Source organism: Dendropsophus ebraccatus, chromosome 14 (assembly GCF_027789765.1).
Source record: "Dendropsophus ebraccatus isolate aDenEbr1 chromosome 14, aDenEbr1.pat, whole genome shotgun sequence".
In the NCBI taxonomy this organism is placed as follows: Eukaryota; Metazoa; Chordata; class Amphibia; order Anura; family Hylidae; genus Dendropsophus; species Dendropsophus ebraccatus.
This window is the reverse complement of record NC_091467.1, coordinates 48,006,470-48,029,720: the sequence shown is the minus strand read 5'-3', so window position 1 is coordinate 48,029,720 and position 23,251 is coordinate 48,006,470. Positions and strand designations below refer to the sequence as shown.

The following is a 23,251-nucleotide window of genomic DNA, read 5'->3' as shown; positions in this document are numbered from 1 at the left end:
ATTTAATTGCGTTTTTCATGGTTTTTAACAAACTTTCACACTGAATCAATGATTAGAGACGTCTGCTTGTTGTCTGAAGGAATTCTCACAACAAGATTTGTAGATTGGTAGGTAATAGCTTCAGGCGTCACATTTACCACTGCCACACCAAACCTGAACAACACAGCCATACCAGACCTGACCAATACCACCATTCCACCCACCTCGAAAAGACACCAGATTTACTGGCAAGTCTAAACAGGAGGTGGGAGACTTTTAAAGAAAAAAAAATGGTCTTCTTCCCCTGCTCCCTGGTGCTGCCCCCTGCCACTGCTCCTCCTGTTCCTCTTTGCAGAAAGGCGCAAGTAGCGGTGCTGCTGCTGGGTTGTTGCCTTCCTACGGCCAATTCTATGTCTCCTGGTGTACTGGCCTGTCGCCTGGTATCTGCTCCATGCTCTGGAGACTGTGCTGACAGACACAGCTAACCTTCTTGCCACAGCTCGCATTGATGTGCCATCCTGGATGAGCTGCACTACCTGAGCCACTTGTGTGAGTTGTAGACACTCCCTCATGTTACCTCTATGGGTGAGAGCAATGACAAAATGCAAAAGTGACCAAAACAACAGCCAAAAAGTGATGAGAAGAGAGACATGGTCTGTGGTCACCACCTGCAGAACCACTACTTTATAGGGGATGTCTTTTCTATTTGCACAACAGCAGGAGAAAGTAATCCACAATCCGTGTGGCTTCATAACTGGACATGGTGATTTCACAGAAGTGTGACTGACTTGGAGTTAAATTGTGATGCTTAAGTATTCCCTTTATTCGTATACATACATGTGCCATGAGGCGGCACCAGTCACCTGCATAGTGAACAGCTACACAACTGTGTATGACCGCTTACTACAGTACAGGAGCAAGGATTTCCTCAACAGACTGAAATTCCTGTTCCTGTATGCATATACTGTGTCACCCTAGCACACAAGAGAATATGCTCCTGTACCGGGCACATCCGCTGTTATGTAAGGGCACAGGCAAGGGAGCAGTGAGTGATTGGCTCTTTGCTCTTTGCCTTTCACTTTTAGACCACAGATTGCACCATGCAGCATGGGGCATAGCAGTGTGCAAGCAACTGGAAAGGCTTCATCAACAGGAAGATGGGGGGGCACAAAAGGGGGAATTATTGTAACAACTTGGGGGCACAAGAGGGGGGATTACTACTACTTGGAGGCACAGGAGTTATATGCTTGTACATAGGAGTAGTTATATTTTTGTATATAGGGGGCAGTATTATAGTAGTTATATTCTTGTACATAGGAGCAGTATTATAGTAGTTATATTCTTGTACATAAGAGCAGTATTATAGTAGTTAAAATCTTGTACATAGGAGCAGTATTATAGTAGTTATTTTATTGTACATAGAAGCAGTATTATAGTAGTTATATTCTTGTATATAGGAGCAGTATTATAGTAGTTATATTCTTGTACATAGGAGCAGAATAAACAAAAACTACCAAAGACAAGAGGTTGTTTGTGTGGGTTTCCTCCCACACTTCAAAAACATACTGGTAGGTTTATTTGGAATATGAGATCCAATGGACACAGTGACTGATTTGACTAATTTGAAGCATTGTAAAGAGCGCAGAATATGTCTATGTTATATAAACATTGTTTTTCCATTGTTTTGCAGCCGGCCCCCACCTCCTATGGAGCGCGCTTCATAGGAGGTGGGGGCCGGCTGCAGTGAGCAGCCCTGCCCTCACCGATAATGATCGCGATCGCGCTGCAGTGTGTCATTAACCCCTTAAACGCTGTGATCGTTTAAGTGTAAGTGACAGGGGCAGTCTCCTGTCACTTACCGATCAGGAACCCACACTGTGACTATGGGGGTCCCAATCGCTGGATCGGACCGCCAGAGGTCTCTTACTTTCCTTTGGCAGGCTCAATGAGCAGAACGCCTATAACAATGGTCAGTGCTATGCCTATGCTATGTTTGCAATTTAATGATTGCAGGTGAAAGTCCCCCAGGGGGACTTAAAAGGTGTTTATAAATACCCCAAAGCCCCTCTCCCAATAAAAGTTAAAATCACCCTCCTTTCCCATTTTATAAATAAAACATATAAAAATAGATAAATAAACATATAATATACCGCAGCGTGCGTAATTGTCCAATCTATCAAAATCGTCATCTTGAACGGCATAAATGAAAAGAGGGAAAAAAGTGCCAGGATAACCTATTTTTTGTTACATTATATATTAAAAAATTTTTTTATTAAAAAGTGATCAAAACGTCCGAGCTGCACAAATACAGCCCCATAGGTGAAAAACTAAAACCATTATAAGCTTCCCAATATGACCATTTTATTAATAATTAATTGCAACTTTATTAGGTACACCTGTCCAACTGCACGTTACCACTTAAATTCTAATCAGCCAATCAAATGGAGGCAACTCAGTGCATTTAGGCATGTAGACATGGTCAAGACAATCTCCTGCAGTTCAAACCGAGCATCAGTATGGGGAAGAAAGGTGACTTGAGTGCCTTTGAACGTGGCATGGTTGTTGGTGCCAGAAGGGCTGGTCTGAGTATTTCAGAAACTGCTGATCTACTGGGATTTTCACGCACAACCATCTCTAGGGTTTACAGAGAATGGTCCGAAAAAGAAAAAACATCCAGTAAGCGGCAGTTATGTGGGCGGAAATGCCTTGTTGATGCCAGAGGTCAGAGGAGAATGGGCAGACTGGTTCGAGCTGATAGAAAGGCAACAGTGACTCAAATAGCCAACCGTTACAACCAAGGTAGGCAGAAGAGCATCTCTGAACGCACAGTACGTTGAACTATGAGGCAGATGGGCTACAGCAGCAGAAGACCACCCGTTACTAGCATGGTGTACCTAATAAAGTGGCCGGTGAGTGTATATCTTACATTAGAGAATCTGTGTAAAACTGCATATGGTTGTGTTCTGGCTCACCTATAGAATAAATGTATCTTGTCATTTTTACCATATAGTGAATCACGTAGACACGGGATCCCCCCAAAAGTTACCATATTGCATTCCTTTTCACCAATTTATATCTTCATAAATGATATTTTGGGGTTCCATCATACATGTTATGGTAGATTGAAAGATGCCATTATGAAGTACACCTATTCCTGTAAAAAACAAGCACTTACATGGCCCGGTTGATCCGCTAGAGCCATACTTAAATACATACATCTATAAATATGTCCAAATTCCTGATTCTTTACATTTGCAATAGCCATCTTGCTTCTGAAAACCTTGAGTAACGTCATCATTGCTCAATGCTGCTGTCGCTCTCATCTGTCATTTTATCTGGACTCTCATTATGAAACGCTCCAGTCCATGTGGGTGTATGGTACAGATATGTCTATGTAGCTGCCACTCAAGGTGACCAAAAAAAAATGTCTGCCAATTACCATGAAGCTCACTGCTAAAATGTAATAATTCCATGCAGAGCTGCAACTAAGGGGTACAGATTGGAAGGCGTCCTCCACAACCCCCTTTGACATTTATCTTGTTAACCTGTAGAAGAAGAATGTTAGAACGTCTCCGTCCTGGGTAATTTGATTACTTCAGACCCACTCCTCTGAGCCAGGAGAAATCCAATTACTTTTTCATGCATTTGAAGTACATTTTTAATGCAAATACCCCGGAAAACATCACTATCAATCAATAGCTGGATTAAACGAATGCCCAGCAGCACACATTCATGTTGACATCTACTTAACCCCCTTAATTAAAGTGTAAGCTCTAGGGGCAACTACAACTTGTGATTATATCTGGATCTCTAGATATTGTGTCGCTCAGCATTATTTCACCACCAACATCATACCATATAGTAACATGAATCGCTGAAGAAACGAGTTGCACTACTGCTACTAGACTTAAGGTGGTGCTGTGGCATAGTGGTCTTTATACATAGAGCATAGTAGCTGCTATATAAACCTGATGTTATCAAGTTGCATGCATGTAAGATACTAGAGAAAAAATATTATATTTTAATTAAAGCAGCAGGAGTTGATGGTATGTTCTTGTTCATAAGGGACATTATTTTTTATAGTTATATTCTTCTACATAGGAGCAGTAATATAGAAGCTATATTCTTGTACATAGGAGCAGTATTATAGTAGTTGTATTCTTGTACATAGGGGGCAGTATTATAGTAGTTATATTCTTGTACATAGGAGCAGTATAATAGTAGTTATATTCTTGTACATAGGAGGCAGTATTATAGTAGTTATATTCTTGTACATAGGAGCAGTATAATAGTAGTTATACAAAAGTAGAAAGAGACTGTGCACTCACCACTAGTAGCAGTCTTTAATGTCTTATGTGCGGTACATGGCCTGGGGGGGGGGGGGGGGAGGACGAGGATGTGCTGGAGCAGGTACTATCCGGGACAGCTGTTTCCTGTCTGAATGGACACTTCTTCAGCCGGAAGAAGTGTTTCTACATACGCGGCAGTGTTATTGTAGTTATATTCTTGTACATAGGAGCAGTGCTATAGTAACTATATTTTTGTACATACGCGGCAGTGTTATAGTAGTTATAGGAGCAGTATTATAGTAGTTATAGTGAAGTTGATAGGATAAAACAGAATGCTCAGGCACTCACCAATGTAGAATCTCTGTGTAATTCATAGCAGGCTCCGAATCAGGGAGAGGCGCCAGTGGGCATGAAACAGCTATTGCTGCAGGGAAGTATGTGCCCGCTTTTCCATCTATCCTCCCCTCCCGGGTTCCGAGCCTGTTAGGAATTAAACCAAGCTTCTGCATCGGTGAGTGCATGAGCATTCTGTTATCTCCTATCAACTTTGTCTGAACTCTCTTGTTCTCTGGAGCACCGCCGTAATAGCCGGGTTACTATTTCCATGTCCAGTAGCTGCACCTCTGTGTTTTAGCGATGCCGACTGAACTCTCCATTTCTACATTATAGTAGTTATATTCTTATACAGTGATCCCTCAACTTACAATGGCCTCAACATAAAAAAATTTAAACATACAATGTTCTTTTCTGGACCATCGTAACTTGAGACGAGACTCAGCAGCACATGTAAAAAACAAGATACTCGACCAATGAAAGTGGCCATTTTACTGGTAAAACACCAGTATTACTGAAGTGGATGCAGTGACTGGCTGTTAAGTATCCCTTCCCTGCACTACAGAGTGCTACTACATGTCTTGTACTGCTCTTTATCTGTGGCAGGATGAGTTGCTCCTATGGGCACCAGGTGAGAAGGGCTTTATTTTGTGTTTGATCTGTACAGGACCCTGATCAGACTCCCATCTTCTACAAAGAAAGTGATTTACAGCTTCCAGTCACTCTTTCTGACTGTTATATGTAAGAACTTGCTTTACTATATTAGTTAGCTGCTTATTTTCCTTTAAATTTTCCTTTTTTTTTTTATTCTCATTTTAGGGTCACATTTTGGGGGTTCAGAACTTATTATCAGTTTTCCATAGAGTTTTGGTGTCAACATACAATGGTCGCCCTGGAACCAATTAATATTGTATGTTGAGGGACCACTGTACATAGGAGCAGTATTGTAGTAGTTATATTCCTGTACATAGGGGGGCAGTATTATGGACAGGTGAGGCACCTGTTAATCATCTTTTTTTAAAGAAGAATTCCGGCATTTTCTAAAAGCTGGTAGCCTGCAGGGGGAAATTGACTCCAAGTAACAACTTACCTTTCCCCGTGCCCGCAGTGAGCGGCTGGAGTGGCTGCGGGACCCAGCTGGAATTCATTATCCCCCCGAGTTGAAATGACATCATGACTTGGGGGAAAATGCCTGCCCCAGCTGATGGACTCAGCCAATCAGTGACTGGAGCGGCGTCCCTGAGTGGCTAGTCCATCAACCGGGTCATACGTGGACACCCCGTAGGTCCTGCGGCTGCTCTCGATGCTCAACGCGGGTATGGGTACGAGAGGTAAGTTGTTACTTAAAATCAATTTCCCCTCTCCCCCTGCAGGCTACCAGCTTTTAGAAATCGCTCAACTTCTCCTTTAATACCACAATCACGTTACATCCTGGCACTGAAAGAGTTAATCACTGGAGGGGCTAGCTGGCGGCAGTTATTAGCAGTGGAGGTTACTGACAGCGGCATCTACAGAATTATGGCTCCGTGCTGGCTATTTAAAGTTAGTGAAGTGAGTGGGTGAGAAGGAGGGAGGGCACAAAAAGATCATGGCAGTCGCCCAGTTTGCTGCCCGCCATGTTTTTGGGCGTATGGTATATACTTTATGTTAATCCGTTCTACTGCACAGCTTAAGGCCGGGTTCACATTGAAACACCGCTACGTGAAACACCGTCCGTTCTGTGACTGCAGTACCAGCTGGATAAACTTAATTTGTGCTGAATTGGGGGGCGGGCATCCAGAGCCGCACTCTCCATTGTGTGACCTGTCAGGGTTGTGCGCTATTCAATGAATAGCAGCCGCACAAAACTGACATGTCAGTTTTGTGTGTGGTCGCTGGCGATCCCGGCCAGAGTGTATACTACGGGGGACATTTATGAAGTCCGGCGTTTTTTACACCGGGCTTACAAATGTCCCCGCAGCTCCGGAGCTCAGGAGATTTCCGATTGCACGGAGCTAGTCCGTCTGAAAATTTTGAAACCTATGCCAGCTCAGAGGCGGCGTAGGTTTCAGTGTCATTTTTTTCACGGAAAAAATGATAAATGCGGCGCACGCAGAGGCCGAGCCCCCTCTGCATGCAGCCGCACAACCCATAACGACCCCTCTTCGCTCCACTGGCGAAGGTGGTGCAAATGGGGCAGATGCGAAAAAAATATTAGCAATAATACAGTTTGCAAATATTTTAAAACGCCGATTTGCCCCATCTGCACCTAAAACGTCATTTATGCCTTTTCATACATGTCCCCCCATGTGTATACACTCCAGCCGGGATTTCATAGACGGCAGCGCAATACACTCCAGCCGGGATTCCATAGATGGCAGCGCAACGTAAGTTTCCTATTACTTACGGCCATTGTTGCAAATGGCGGCAACAACGGCCGTGATTAATAGGAAACTTACTTTGTGTGAACATAGCCTAACAAAGTAACGAATACCAGGAAATCTTAGTATTGAACAGATTTTTTCCTCCAAGTATCAATAGTAGTATCTATATTTTGTTGCATTGTTCAACGCTGTAAGGGACAACATTATATTAGTTATATCTATATATAAGCGGGAACTATTATAGTATATAATTTTTAAACGAAGAAGCGGCAGTATTGTACACATAAGGTACTTAAAAAGTTATAATTGCATCTGTGGTTTACAAATATCAATGCAGTTGTACAAATTGCAAAGGTGTTAAAAAAAAAAAGTAACAAGTATATGTTTTTAGGAGTGGTAAAAAACAGGAATCTACTGTACCTCTTCCCATAATACAAAGAATACTTGATCTGTGCTCTGTCATGGTAGGAGTGACATTGAACTCCAAAAAAAAGTTACTTTATTCAAGCTGTAATTTATCTCTATTCTGAATGTCCCCATGTTGGGCTATAAATGATGCTTATGATCACTCCAGATCTCAGGCCTTAATCACACGTTCCGTAATTGCGGATGTGCAATTACGGACAAAATTAGTGTCCATTAATTTCTATAGGGCTAGTCACACTATCTGTAGTTTTACAGTTCTGCAATCATTACAGCATTAAAAAAAAATAGGACATGTCCTAGTAAGGACCTTAGTTGTGGAATGGAATAGCCCATAGAACCCGCATTTTTTTTGCGGATGTTACGGATGTGACATTTGTAACGTCCACAAAAAACTACGGATCTGCAGAAAAATACGGATTCAACAAGAATCGTCACAGGCTGAAAGCGATCATGTGACCTTTTTAGGGGTTGGACGTCTTTTTTTGAATGTGTTCAATTTTATTAACTAGCACTGTACAATTTTTGCGGATCCTCACAGTAATACGGATTGCGGATTCACAACAGACAATTTTTTTACGGACTGGGGACAATATTTCGGACATTAATGTAGGGGCTAGAAAAGAATGACTGAATGTGTGAATGAGGCCTCAATATTCTGTATACAGATGCCTTTTTTCCCATATAGGTCACTGGGTAAAATGTTTTGCATCTACAGAATATTATTCTGATAGTTAGTGATTAAGTGATGATTTATAGCAGTGGGTGAAGTCCCTGAGTCATGCTATACTCAGAATTCTTTATGTTGGCTGCTCACTAAAGTTCCACAGAAGCTCGCTCTATCCTTCTGGAAGTGGGAGTAACAATGTTTGGCAGTGAATCTAGGCTTTAATAGCATTTACAACCTTTTACATTTGTTTAATTCGATTAGTCCTTTAGATTTGCTTATCCTTTAAAATAAAGCTGTAGAACAGTCCCATGTAGTTTCAGATTTCTAAAAAATGTTCCAATGTATTTTAAAGAAAGTTGGGGAATTACCAAATCTGGCACTAGTGATGTCACTGCCGTGATGTCATTTAATATGAGATTTCGACAAAAATCTGTTTCCCACTGGGATCAACTAGGCCTGGGAACAACAAAGAAGCCTCCCCAAAAATTCTGTAACATAGCAACTAATAATATCATATCATTTAAAATCACTGAACACCTTATTGGAACATCATTTTTTTTGATACTTATATGGAAAGAGCATCGCCGGCGTGGGGATGCTGCTACAGCTCTCCTTTTTTGAACTGCTGAATGGTTCCCCGTGTACATCGCTGTTCTATCCCTAAGGCTGTTTTTTTTTTAATTCTTTTTGCAAAAAACGGATGAAAAAAAAGTATGCTTTGATATGTTTTTCCATTAACTTTCATTATAAAAAAAGGATCAAAACGGATCAGTTTTTTTAAACAGACACAAAAATTAGGTTGACTACTTTTGTGTATGTTAAAAAAAACTGATCCGTTTTGACCCCTTTTTTTTTTTTAGAATGGAAGTCAATGGAAAAACTGAACAGCTGAACAAAACGGATGGACACAAAGGCATACGTTTTTTCATCCTTTTTTTTATGTTTTTGATTGCAAAAACGTAGTGTGAACCCAGCCTAAGCACTGGCTGGGGGTGAAGCACTGGAAGCGGGCCAACCTACTCTCAGAGGAAGCTCCATTGATTTTACATGGGGGGGGTCAGAGGGAGCAAGCAAGCGCTGACCGGTCAGGTTAGGGCTTGCTTGCTCCCCTTTACACTCTTGCTGCCGGCACTATTACATGCGCCAAAAGCGAACTGGTAAGTGCAGGGGGGGCCATGGGGAACTGCAAGAGATGGTGGCGGTCTGCTGCCGCCGCTCCTGTTGCACAGATCAACAGCAGCCGATTGTTGCTATCATTGTCTTTTGTCTTCCAGCATATTAAAAGACGTTAAAAGACAACGATCAGCCGGCGATTATCGGCCAAATATGGACGATAATCGCTTCAAGTAATAGGGCCTTTAGAGCCTTCTCATGCTTCAGGGCCCAAATGCAACCTCTGCCTCCTCTAGTATTTCACCTCTGGATAAAAAAGGACACACATAGAGGAGACATGCCACTGTTATACTCCCTACTGGATACAGTCTGGAGTCTTAGGGTAGATAGGTGAATGTGCTTAGTCCATCCGAAACTAATTACAAATTGCTGGTGTTACAATCCTGTCTGTGCCTTGGAATGTGTTATGGTCCAACCTGACTGTGTTTCATTACAATCCACCGTGGATATGGCTCGGTTTCAAGAAAGGCAACGGTGACTGACAGCCCTGTTACTATTCCTAGCTGCTTTAATGTTGAATAATTAATGATATATTTGTTTACAGTGAAGTTGCATTCTAGCGGGGAAAGCATTGTGATGTGAAGCCGTGTACCTCTGCTGGGTTGCTATGTAAACACATAGGGAAAAATATGATACTGTTTACTGTGCTAGGTGGTTGCTGCATGATTATTTATTTATTCAGAATTTTATGTATTTTCAGAACTCAGTAACCGATGAGAGCAATGACCAGATGGGACAGCAAGAGCCCTCTGCATATCAGGTCACTTATGTACACCCACCATATAGCAACAGCACTGTACACCACTCATCAGCAAAGTCTACACTGCATACTGATCACCAGATTACTTCTTATTTGTTTGTTAATTCTATATTGCATACTATGTGCCAGAATTATTCTGGTTAGAAAACTGTTCATTAGACAAGCCTGCGCTGTATACTGCTCCCCAGACAAGCCTGCTCTGTATGCTGATCATTAGACAAGCCTGCGCTGTATACTGCTCCCCAGACAAGCCTGCGCTGTATACTGCTACCCAGACAAGCCTGCTCTGTATACTGAACACCAGACAAGCCTGCGCTGTATACTGCTCCCCAGACAAGCCTGCTCTGTATACTGATCATTAGACAAGCCTGCGCTATATACTGATCACCAGACAAGCCTCCGCTGTATACTGATCACCAGACAAGCCTCCGCTGTATACTCATACCTCCCAACCGTCCCGGATTCCGCGGAACAGTCCCGTTTTCGGGGTTCTGTCCCGCGGTCCCGGTACGGCCCCCCGTGTCCCGCATTATATGTGGCCCGACCAAAAAAACAATAAGCCAGTAACTCACCTGTCCGCCAGTCCCAGCAGCTCCTCTCCCGGCAGAGCGCGCACTCCTGTCATCCTCCGGGGCTGGCAGCGGGGTATACAGACACTGACTGTGCCGGAAGTGACCTGCAGCCTCTCATGAATTACTTCCGGCACAGTCAGTGCCTGTATACCCCGCTGCCCGCCCCGGAGGATGACGGGAGTGCGCGCTCTGCCGGGAGAGGAGCTGCTGGGACCGGCGGACAGGTGAGTTACTGGTTTATTGTTTTTCTGGTCGGGCCACACAAATGGAGGCATTGGCTACTATGTGGGGCGCTATATGGAGGGATTGGCTACTATGTGGGGCACTATATGGAGGGATTGGCTACTATGTGGGGCACTATATGGGGGCATAGGCTACTATGTGGGGCACTATATGGGGCTGTGGCTATTATGTGGGGCACTATATGGGGGGCATTGGCTACTATGTGGGGCACTATATGGGGGCATTGGCTACTATGTGGGCACTATATGGGGCATTGGCTATTATGTGGGGCACTATATGGGGGGCATTGGCTACTATGTGGGGCACTATATGGGGGCATTGGCTACTATGTGGGGCACTATATGGGGGCATTGGCTACTATGTGGGGCACTATATGGGGACATTGGCTACTATGTGGGCACTATATGGGCGATTGGCTACTATGTGGGGCACTATATGGGGGCATTAGCTACTATGTGGGGCATATATGGGGGCATTGGCTACTATGTGGGGCACTATATGGGGGCATAGGACACTATGTGGGGCATATATGGGAGTATTGGCTACAATGTGGGGCACTATATGGGGGATTGGCTACTATGTGGGGCACTATATGGGGGGCATTGGCTACTAAGTGGGCACTATATAGGGCATTGGATACTATATGGGGCATATATGGGAGGATTGGCTACTATGTGGGGCACTATATGGGGATTGACTACTATGTGGGGCACAATATGGGGATTGGCTACTATGTGGGGCACTATATTGGGGATTGGCTACTATGTGGGGCACTATATGGGGGCATTGGCTACTAAGTGGGGCATAAATGGGGGCATTGGCTACTATGTGGGGCACTATATAGGGGCATTGGACACTGGAGCATATATGGCGGGATTGGCTACTATGTGGGGCACTATATAGGGCATTGGCTACTATGTGGGGCACTCTATGGGGAATTGGCTACTATGTGGGGCACTATATAGGGGCATTGGCTACTATGTGGGGCATATATGGGGGCATTGGCTACTATGTGGGGCACTATATGGGGGCATTGGACACTATGTGGGGCATATATGGGGGTATTGGCTACTATGTGGGGCACTATATGGGGGGTTGGCTACTATGTGGGGCACTATATGGGGGGCATTGGCTACTAAGTGGGGCATATATGGGGGCATTGGCTACTATGTGGGCACTATATGGGGCATTGGATACTATGTGGGGCATATATGGGGGGATTGGCTACTATGTGGGGCACTATATGGGGATTGACTACTATGTGGGGCACAATATGGGGATTGGCTACTATGTGGGGCACTATATTGGGGATTGGTTACTATGTGGGGCACTATATGGGGGATTGGCTTCTATGTGGGGCCCTATATGGGGGCATTGGATACTATGTGGGGGATTGGATACTATGGGGGCATAGGCTACTATGTGGGGCACTATATGGGGCATTGGATACTATGTGGGGCATTGGATACTATGTGGGGCACTATATGGGGGCATAGGCTACTATGTGGGGCACTATATGGGGCATTGGATACTATGTGGGGCACTATGTGGGGGATTGGATACTTTGTGGGGCACTATATGGGGGATTGGATACTATGTGGGGCAATATAATGGGGGATTGGATAATATGTGGGGCACTATAATGGGGGATTGGATACTATGTGGGGCGCTATATGGGGGATTGGATACTATATAGGGCATTTTTTCGGGGATTGGATACTGTATAGGGCACTATTCAGTCAGCAGCATGTGGTGACTGTAGGGGAGTGGCTAGGGAGGGTCGATATGGGGGCGTGGCTATGGAGGGCCGCTATGGGGGCGTGGCTATGGAGGGTCGCTATGGGGGCGTGGCTATGAGGACCGTGGCGCACATGTCCCTCTTTGCAAAAGTTGGGAGGTATGTGTATACTGATCACCAGACAAGCCTCCGCTGTATACGGATCACCAGACAAGTCTGCGCTGTATACGGATCACCAGACAAGTCTGCGCTGTATACTGATCACCAGACAAGTCTGCGCTGTATACTGATCACCAGACAAGCCTCCGCTGTATACTGATCACCAGACAAGCCTCCGCTGTATACTGCTCACCAGACAAGCCTCTGCTGTATACTGCTCACCAGACAAGCCTGCGCTGTATACTGCTCACCAGACAAGCCTGCGCTGTATACTGATCGCCTGTGCTGTATACTTCTCACCAGACAAGCCTCTGCTGTATACTGATCACCAGACAAGCCTCTGCTGTATACTGATCACCAGACAAACCTGCGCTGTATACTGCTCACCAGACAAGCCTCTGCTGTATACTGCTCACCAGACAAGCCTGCGCTGTATACTGCTCACCAGACAAGCCTGCGCTGTATACTGATCACCAGACAAGCCAGTGTTGCTATATACAACACCAGAACCAACGCATTAGTATGGCTATAGTCACGCTTTTTAAGAAAATCCCATTTGTTTTTCTAATGACCGCCTATGCCAATACATGAAGAAAGACCTACATATAACACCGATACATAATAATACGGGGTAGTGTGGTCTAACAGCTCCTTATAGATCTCCAATAAGTCTTACGACTACCTCAAGGGAACCAAAAGGGGGTGAGGCATTGCTCCAGTATGGGATGTGGTAACAGATTATGGACATTAACCAGATGTATATAAGACCTCTGTACTTGTCACACCAACAGACACACACGCACGCCATGGCGATGGCCCATACAAGCCCCTATTGTGCGTTCTCTGCTTTGCAATCACTTTTTAGTCTGAGGCTCAATAAACTGGGATAACTTCATATATGTATTATCCCCCCGGGTCCCCACTGTGTGATGCCTGGGGTCTACAATCTACATTGCGATGGGACTTTTACATTCAGCTCTGATTTGCTGCAGTTATTCATGGTTGCTGTTGCCATGGTAGCCAAGCAGTCAGACAAATTATATTGGCAACATCGCAGCAACACCAAGATTTATATACATCTATATTACTGGCTGATCATTGGATGACTGTGAAAAGTGAGAAGTCAATTGCTCAATTGTTATCAAAAACCCCTAAACTGACTATAAGGGGTGAAAAAAACTGTGGAGACAAAGTTACCCGTGTAATATGATAGTTAGCACTGCTACATCTCCATACGGAAGAGGAGTGGACAGTATAATAATAAACCCTCGAAGTGAATCATACCCATAAAATTGTTGTGGTACATCCTTCAATGACAGTCTTCTAAAACTTCAGTAACAATCACCCATAGATTCATGTTGCTGCCGTAGAGCTTAGGCAGACTTCAGTATTACAGAGCCATAATATGGCGCCTGTTGTCATATGAACACACTGTGGGAGATTTATCAAACATGCTGTAAAGTGAAACTGGCTCAGTTGCTCCTAGCAACCAATCAGATTCCACCTTTCATTCCACAGAGACTCTTTAGAAAATGAAAGGTGGAATCTGATTGGTTGCTAGGGGCAACTGAGCCAATTTCACTTTACACCATTTTTGATAAATCTCTCCCATGGTGAATGTTGTTTAAAGGGGTGTTCCAGCTTCATGGAAAAATGTGCCAAAGGGCTGGAGCTCTGGTCTTCCCAGAGGAAGTGTCTCAATGATGTCACCATACATTACATACAGGACGCTACAACTATTACTGCCATCTGTAGTCACAGGCAAGAGGAAGTGAGACCAGTGATTGACTGTAGCAACCTGTGCACTGTGATGTCATCCGAGCGCTTCCAGAGGGCAAAGGGATTAGTATAAGTTTTTGTCTCTTTAACCTAAATAACCTAATAAAGCCAGAAAATCCCTTTAAGCAAGATGCTCACACACTGATCATCTGACACGGAGCGATAATCGGCCAAATAGGGCCGATTTGGCCAATTATTGCTCCGTGTAATAGAAGCAATGATCAGCCAATGAAACGATCATCGGCTGATCGTTGGTTTAGGTTTGGACTTAAAATTGTCAGGTGTTGACCAATGGGCGGCTGCCCAATATCTGAAACCTCTGTTACCTCTCCCCGCTCCCGGTGTTCTCTTCTGTGCTCCGCAGCTTCCCAGTCATGTGATTGGATGAGCAGCCTGTAAGCTGACGGAACGCTCAGACGCTGCAGACGCCAGGACAGGGAAGCTGTGGAGCACAGGAGAGAAGACCGGGAGTGGGGAGAGCTAAGTTATCAGGTGTTTGGGCAAGGGCTGCATTGACATCGCTAACGATGTCCATGCACCCCTTGCTGACAGATTATTGGGCCATCTAATAGGCCCAGCAAACGAGCACCAATCTAGCAGATCAGCACTTGTTTAAGAAAATGATCGGGCCCCTCAAATCACTTTATAGATAAATGTCTGATACACAATACAAGTCAGTCGCACAAAACACATAGATGTACTAGAATCCCTTGTTCCCTGAAAATCCTTTAATCATGCAGTAATACAATCATGCATTTCATCCAGGACTTAAACATGTATTTCATTTCATTGTAGAGCTTCAATTTCCCAGCTGAAGGACTATGATAAGGCCACTTAGTGGAATAATTAATGACACCAACTGGAAACCTATTGATACAATGATACATATTAATTAATAACTAGCGCTAAATATCTTACCTGATAATGACGTACATCACCGCACAGTTGCCCACCAGACCCACCACGCAGACAATCAGGTATACCACAACTATGGTGACCTGGATGCCTAACGGTAGGAATCTGTCGCCGGTCCCATTGAAGAAACTGCCATTTAGGGATGAATTGAGTAAGAACTCTCTCAGGAAGGCGGCCTCGTAGGGCAGGTCCTGCAGAGGGAAATCCATCTGTCAGCAGTGATCTGAGGGAAAGAAGAAGAAAAGTTTAGGGGGAGAGCACTACGTTGCAGCCATCGTGCTATGGTGGGAGTTTCAGATGAGACTTACCAGGCAGCACCAGAAACTGATCCTACCACTGTACTGAACTCAGGCTCTAATGCAATACACATGGAACAGCAGAGCAATAAAACATCTCACCTGAGAAGCTGCTGAGCCATAAAACAAAATGTCACTGAGCACATGCTCTAAACATCTCCAGCCACCAGCTCCCTGATCATTTACACCCTGCTTGGACCGGGAATTTGGCCGTACTTGGCCGGCCATGCTGCTGGGCAGTAAACTGACGTTTACTAGGACCCATCTTATGATTAGGTAAGTTACTTGAATTTTAAGGGGTTGGTGTACAGTTTGGTGTACAGCATAGGTAAATGTACTCACTGCACTTACTGAAAGCAGCTCCCTGTGTAACTCATAGAGCTAAAATCAAACTCCCCTCCTCCAGGCTGTGCTGTCCTGCTCTATGGTGAGTCAGTCCATAATATGGCTGACATGTGACCATGCCCCGCCCCCAGTGTCCTCCATTGGCAAATACAGGCTCAGTGGTGAACACTGGGGGATGGGGCATGGTCACATGCTCCTCCTTGTCAGCCATCTTATAGACAGACTCACCACAGAGTACTGTACCACAGGCTGGAGGAGAAGAGTCTGATATTAGCTCTATGGGGTACACAGGGAGCTGCTGTCAGTAAGGGCAGTGAGTACAGTTACTAATACTGTACATTGAACAATTTTACTATAAAGTGGACAACCTCTTTAGGAGTTTATAAAAAAAGGAGTCAATGGGAGGCATTTATTAAGTCCGGCGTTTTTTACGCCGGACGTAAAAATGCCCCCGCAGCTCCGGCGCTACGGAGATTTATGTAGAGGCGGACTGCCTCTACATAAATCCCGTGCGCGCCGTTGCGCACCGCCGAAAACCTACGCCAGCTGAGGACTGGAGTAGGTTTTCGGCGTACATTTTGGCGGAACGGATGGTAAATCGCGCGGACTCTGACTCCGCGCCCCCCCCGGTCCGCCCACTTTCCACCCCTTTTCCGCCCCCTTTCCGCCCCCTGGCGTACTCGGCGGAAAGTGCCGATTTGCGAATATTTTATTCGCAAATCGGCCATTTGCGTATAAAAAAATACGCAAATCGGCACTTTCCGCCGAAAATCATCCGTTCGCCGGATAATACATGTGGCCCAATGACTTTATCAAGGCTTAAAGGACAACTCCGGTGCTGATAAAAAAAACTGAACTGAAGCTCCAGTTGGTGTCTTCATTTTTTTCTTCACTTGCTGGTTTGGGCTTTCCCATGATGCACTTTGTCTCCTGTGATGTCTAACTGACTCTGTAGAACAGTTAGATGGCTTACAGCTTGCTCAGCCAATCAGAGTTGAGCAACCTGTGTCATCTGATAAAGAGAGGCTGGCTTAACAGGGCTTAGACCCGCCTCCCTCTTGATGATGTCATTGTCACAAAATGGCTGCCACAGAACAGCCTGGGGTCAACAGTCATTAGGTAAGAATGAGTTTACTTCACTTCCTGGGGGGAGGTTGAGGGGGGAAAAGATAGGGAATGAGGGCAGATAGGAGATTGAATCATATTACAAAGTTTTATAACTTTGTAATGTGTTTCAATTATTGGGGGAAAGCTTTTCACCGGAGTTGTCCTTTAATGCCACCCCTGCATCAGTATACATTTACCTGTATTAGAAAATTGTGCACAACAGACAAAATGGAGTTACATGGCCCCCTATATAGGTGACATGGTGGCTCAGTAGTTGGCATGCCCAGTAGACAGCATGCCCTGGGGTCAGACATTTGCAATGTCCCATAATTTAAGGAGGATTTATAGCAATGTCCATCCAAATAATCCTGGTTCAAGAACAAAATGATAAAAATCTGGCCCATTGGGCTAGGTAATTTTCCTTGGAAGCACTGCAAGGGAAAACAACCCCATGATAGGGTGCAGTATAGTGGCTTCATACCCAGAGATGTCATATGTACCAAAGATATGCACCATGGTTTGGTAGTGTACATATACAACAGCCATATGGTGGCATGCAAAACAGAACTGTGACGTGCCTATAGACATATACCAAACATATGTCACATGTACCAACAAGATCATTTGGCTGCTATTTGCACCTTTTTGGTTTGCACCTCAATACAGTACATGTTCCTTCAACACAAAGTTTATTAGAAGTCTGCAGACTTTCATTAATCTATTAATATTATTAATCTGGACAATTTATTCAATGGTGAATTTTGGAAAAAATTAGACAAATAACTCATGTAAGATGACAAATGGAAGCAGAATTCTACATAAGTGTAGATTTTTACTTTAGGAGTAATTGGGCCTTTGCAATGTCAGTTCACAATAACTACACTTTCTTACATATATCGGAACGAGTGGGGGGGTCCTGGTATATATTATTCATTGTGAGCTAAGAGTGTCAACATCATATTGAAGAGGCGGACCCTATTACATCAATGGTAGTGTACACAGGCTGGACCCTCTTGTCCTAATGGACAGGGCCGTATTACCAGCTGCTGCCATCCTAGGCACTAAACCTGCAGATGCCCATCTCCTCCCACGGATTAGCATCATGGTTTAATAGTTTCTGAACATCATATTGATATCTGATCAGTCTTAGGCCGCATTCCCACATTTACTATACTCAATTTTAATCACAGGATTAATAGATTGGTAGGTAATAGCTCCTGGCATCACATTTACCACAGCCACACCAGACCTGACCAATACCACCATACTGTGACTGGATAACACCGCCATACCAGACCTGAACTATACCACCATACTGTGACTGGATAACACCGCCATACCAGACCTGAACAATACCGCCATACTATGACTGGATAACACCGCTATACCATACCAGACCTGATCAAATACCACCATACCCCCCCCCCCCCACAAAGACACTAGATTTACTGGCAAGTCTAAACAAGAGGTGGGAGACTAAAAAAAAAACTAAAAAAGTTGTTTCCTTCCCCCTACTCTCTGGTGCTGCCCTAGGCACCGGACCACGGGTGCCTAGTGGTAAATACGGCCCTGGGTATGGAGTGAAGTGCTGATGAATGAATGAGCACCAGAAGAATTAATGTCTGCATAAACGGACTTAAAGGGATTGTCCTTCCAATAAATCTCATATTCATAAGAAATTATTCACAAAATAACACACATTACAAAGTTATATAACTTTGTAATGTATGTTATGTATGTGAATGACCCTTTTCCCCGTGTTCCCCAACCCCCGCCCGTGGACCCAGAAGTGTAGTGCATTATACATACCTGATACACGTCGATCCCCGTCCGCCGTCTTCTGACAGTGATGTAATCTTCGGGAGGCCGGCCGACCCGCTCCTGCCATCCCTCATGCCGCCCCCCCCCCCTCTGCCGCGTCATAACTGTGCTCAGCCGCGATTGGCTGAGCATAAGTGTATAATGCACTACACTTCCGGGTCCGCATCAGAGGTTCCCATAGAGCACAGTGAATCGAGCGGCCGGAGCCGCTTGCTTCACTGTGTGAACTGACAGGTCTTTCTGCGGCCGGAATTCACTAAATTCCGGCCGCAGAAAATTAACATGTCAGTTTATTCCGGCGCTGCATGGGATCCCGGCCGGAGCGCATACGATGTGTGTATGCTCCGGCCGGGATCCCATTGAAAATAAGGCTATGTTCCACCCCTCAAAACTACGGCCGTACAATCTGTGTGAAAATACCATTAAGTGTGGTAAATTGTTGGATAAAACCAATTATTATCTATTTAAATTGCTGCCCCAACAAACTTAAATGTGAGACCACCCAACACACTACCCACAATGAACAACCACTGAGCAGAACAACCTCCTATAGTTAAAAGGCTCACCCAGATTAATTTTTTTTACAAATCAGAGTAAGGTACTGAAACTTTTTTTTAATTGGTTTGTATTTTCTGACTGTAATTTATTTATTTATTTTTTAATTTCTTTACTTTTTTCTTCATTAATAGGAGGCGGGTATCTTGCCTGGGGTACTTTAACAGCACTTAAATACTGTATATGCTTTATATCAAGCCGCATGGACCATAGGAAACAATAGACAGAGCCTGTCTCATTCAGATGACTGAGAAAGGCTTCTGGGCATGCACAGTGACCTATACAGAGGTCATTCTACAGGGGGGAGGCCAAGTTGTGAGAAACAGCTACTGTGTGTACCTATGTTATATATGTACTGTGTCACGTTTCACTGTATTCCTGTCTGTGCTGATAAGGAGGAGACTGCTCTAATGGCGAGACTGGAACCTGCAAGATTTCAGGATGGTAAAATGGAAAATTTGAAAAAAACGTTATTAAAAATGTTTAAAAATAAATTTAACATTTTAAAAATTTAAACAGTAGGTCATTCACATTCCCTTTAAGAAGATAACCACTTACCATCAATGCCAAACCACTAAAGCATGACGGCCCACCATAGTGTAACATGAGTAAGGACCCCACAGTTAAAGGGGTTATCCAGTGCTACAAAAACATGGCCACTTTCTTTCAGAGACAACACGACTCTTGTCTCCAGTTCAGGTGCGGTTTGCAATTAAGGTCCATTCACTTCAATGGAACTGAGCAGCAAAACCCCGCCCAAGCTGGAGACAAGAGTGGGGCTGTCTCTAGAAAAAAGTGGCCATGTTTTTGTAGCGCTGGATAACCCCTTTAAAGGGGTTATCCAGCGCTACAAAAACATGGCCACTTTCCCCCTACTGTTGTCTCCAGTTTGGCTGGGGTTTTGAAACTCAGTTCCATTTAAGTAAATGGAGCTTAATTGCAAACCACACCTGAACTGGAGACAACAGAAGGGGGAAAAGTGGCCATGTTTTTGTAGCGCTGGATAACCCCTTTAAAGGGTATTAAAGCGAACGGACCAATTCACTACATAAATCTTTTTTTACATCACCTGGTTGGCACTGGCGCAGAGATCTCTGTGGCGCAGTCCATTTTTAAATCGCTGCCCAGTCATCGCCTTCGGCAATGGTTTTGGTTTTCTTTGCATGTTTGCAAATCGGACCATATCCCCTCAGTCACATGGCCTAATCAAGTTCACCCAATTTTACTTAATGAATTGGTACATTGTAGCAATACATGTAGTAAAGTTGCACCTCCAACAATGGAACCTTAACAAATCACTGTCCATAAGCAAAGATCCAAGACATATGACCCTACAATATAAATCTTAATCGGACAATTAATAAACCAATACAATTAGCTTTATATTGTAGGGTATATGTAATAAAGTTTTATAACTTTATTGAAAAAAATATATAAAATTATTGTGTGATATACTTTTACACATTTTGCGGAAACAGTTGACCCTGGGCTCTCTGCTGCCACCAACCATTCTGTGGGGAACTGATGCCCTGGTCCCCGCTTGCCCCCACTACCTAAGTGCTGCTGCATATACAGCGCTAATGACACAGAACCTACCCTAGTATATTGTATAATCCAAACTGTAAGCTTAAACAATCGTTTGGCCGATGGTTATCCCTCCTGGCTTCACCATACACAGGAACGATAAGCGGGCCGGACCCTGTCGGTGGAGTCAGGGGCCCCCATACACCTTATACTGTCAGTCAAACTGGCCAGTAACAATAGGTTGGTGCACCTTAATGCATTAGGATTTACAATACTGTAAGTACTACAAGTACTACAGCACCTGAGCAGCCCTGAATTTCCCGACACAGATGTTGATGGCAACAGAAAGCCTCAAGTCGATTCTTACTGCTGACGCACAACATGTGAAAGTAAGTAACATAAACATAAAAAAAAAATGTAAAAATAAAGTTGTATTACAAAGTTATATAACTTTATTAAAGCAACAAACAAAATTAAATAAATAAATAAGAATACTTCTTTAACCTATACGTGTCTCCCAACTCTCACATTACAGTCTAGTATCATCTCTATACAATATTATAAGATGGGGTGGCCAAACTCAGTAACAAGTAAAAAAAAAAAAAAAAAAAGTCTCAGGAGGTTCTCAGAACTAGAGAAATGTGACCATGGGAGAAATAACAGTGATCACGGGGTATAGGAGGTTTCCGTCTGTCATCCCAATGAAGATTTTACCAGCTTAGTAACAGGGAGCAATGGATTGCATACAACTGCACAACACATGAAGACAAGGTAGTGCCCCTTTAAATGCTTAGGGTCCTTTAAATGCAATCACTATGTGTCAGAAGATGCAAGTCTGGATACACCAATAGATTGAAAACAAGGTATATTAGACCAATAATGTCAATACAAGGTACATATAGCACAGCTTCCAGGCTCTATTAGCTCTTGTGACTTAAATGCAGAATCAGTATATGTGTATACATCATATATATATATATATATATATATATATATATATATATATATACAGATACTACATATATATATATATATATATATATATATATATATATATATATATATATATATATATAGTAAATTCCCCATTACGTTACCCCCACATCCTTACTATATACAAGGTATTGATTTCCCCACACCCCCATATTCTTATATTCTTTCTACAATTCTTGAGTGTGATGTCACTCCTATGTGACACTACAGCAGACCCCCTCCCCATAATGGTCAGTGTTTACATGGGAGGGGGGTCTACATGATGTCCTGTCAGTATGTGACTGATAGGGACAGACAGACAGACACCTCACTGCACTGTGAGTGGCCTCTGCAGGGCTGGATACATTGCTGGTGTCTGCAGCACGTCCCTATAGTCTGCAGCACATACCATCTACTTACAGAGAGACAAGAATACATAGTATTATACAGCATACAACATCCATCTATAGCTACAACCTTCCTATATAGTAAATGACTCCTTACAACAATAATGCAATATTACAGACACATAGGCAACCTGTAGAGCTCTTCTCCTGTAAAGACTTGCTGGAATTTGTAGTTCTCCAACTACTGCAAAGCCACAGGTTGTCCAATCCAGCATAAAACCAGTGTAAGCAGTCACTGAGCATCCCCTATAGGGGAAGGAGTGTATGCAATGCAGAGGATGCTATATGGGGTAACCCCTGCTACCCCAGTGCTGTTAGTGTATGGGGTCACACTTGGCTTCCTATGGTGGTCCCAGAAGTTGGGATATAGTTGGGGTCTCTCTGTGCTGCAGCTGCTGCAGAGCCTCACACTGCACCACGCATCCCTGCACCAGTACTTAGCAACAGGGCACTTGGTGCAGACTGCATGGCAGCAGCATCCCACAGCTAGGCAGGCCTGGCAGCAGAGGGGGTTGGAGGGGCACCCTCTGATAACACAACCCCTGAGGTTATTCAGGGAGTGAAGGGGATGATGGGACTTACCCAGTCTGCCTGCACCTTGATTTGCAGTGTGATGTCTGGAGTCTCCCTGCTTCTCAGGCTGGTGATGATGATGATGATGATACCTCCTTCCCCAAAACAGAGACAGCTGCAAAGCCCTGGCCAGGGAGGGAGAGGGGGGATAATCACATCGATGCTTCGGAGGGGAGCACAGACACAGGGAGGGAGGGGGTGCTGGCTGCAGAGAGCAGGGCTGGAATTCTGCATTAACTCACTGTGCTGCTGATG

At 44.1% G+C, this 23,251-nt stretch overlaps 1 protein-coding gene across 1 annotated transcript in view; it reads right to left on the bottom strand.

Annotated features, from left to right (window-relative positions):
* OPRL1 (opioid related nociceptin receptor 1) overlaps positions 1–23,026 on the bottom strand; it is a 62,093-nt gene extending 39,067 nt beyond the window's left edge. The window contains exons 1-2 of the mRNA XM_069952045.1: positions 23,006–23,026; positions 15,400–15,619 (exon numbers count right to left, since the gene is read on the bottom strand). Of these exons, the coding sequence (XP_069808146.1) occupies positions 15,400–15,605 (206 nt within the window). The 5' untranslated portion in view covers positions 15,606–15,619; positions 23,006–23,026. The remainder of the gene's footprint in view (positions 1–15,399; positions 15,620–23,005) is intronic.
* Between the last annotated feature and the right edge of the window lie 225 nt (positions 23,027–23,251).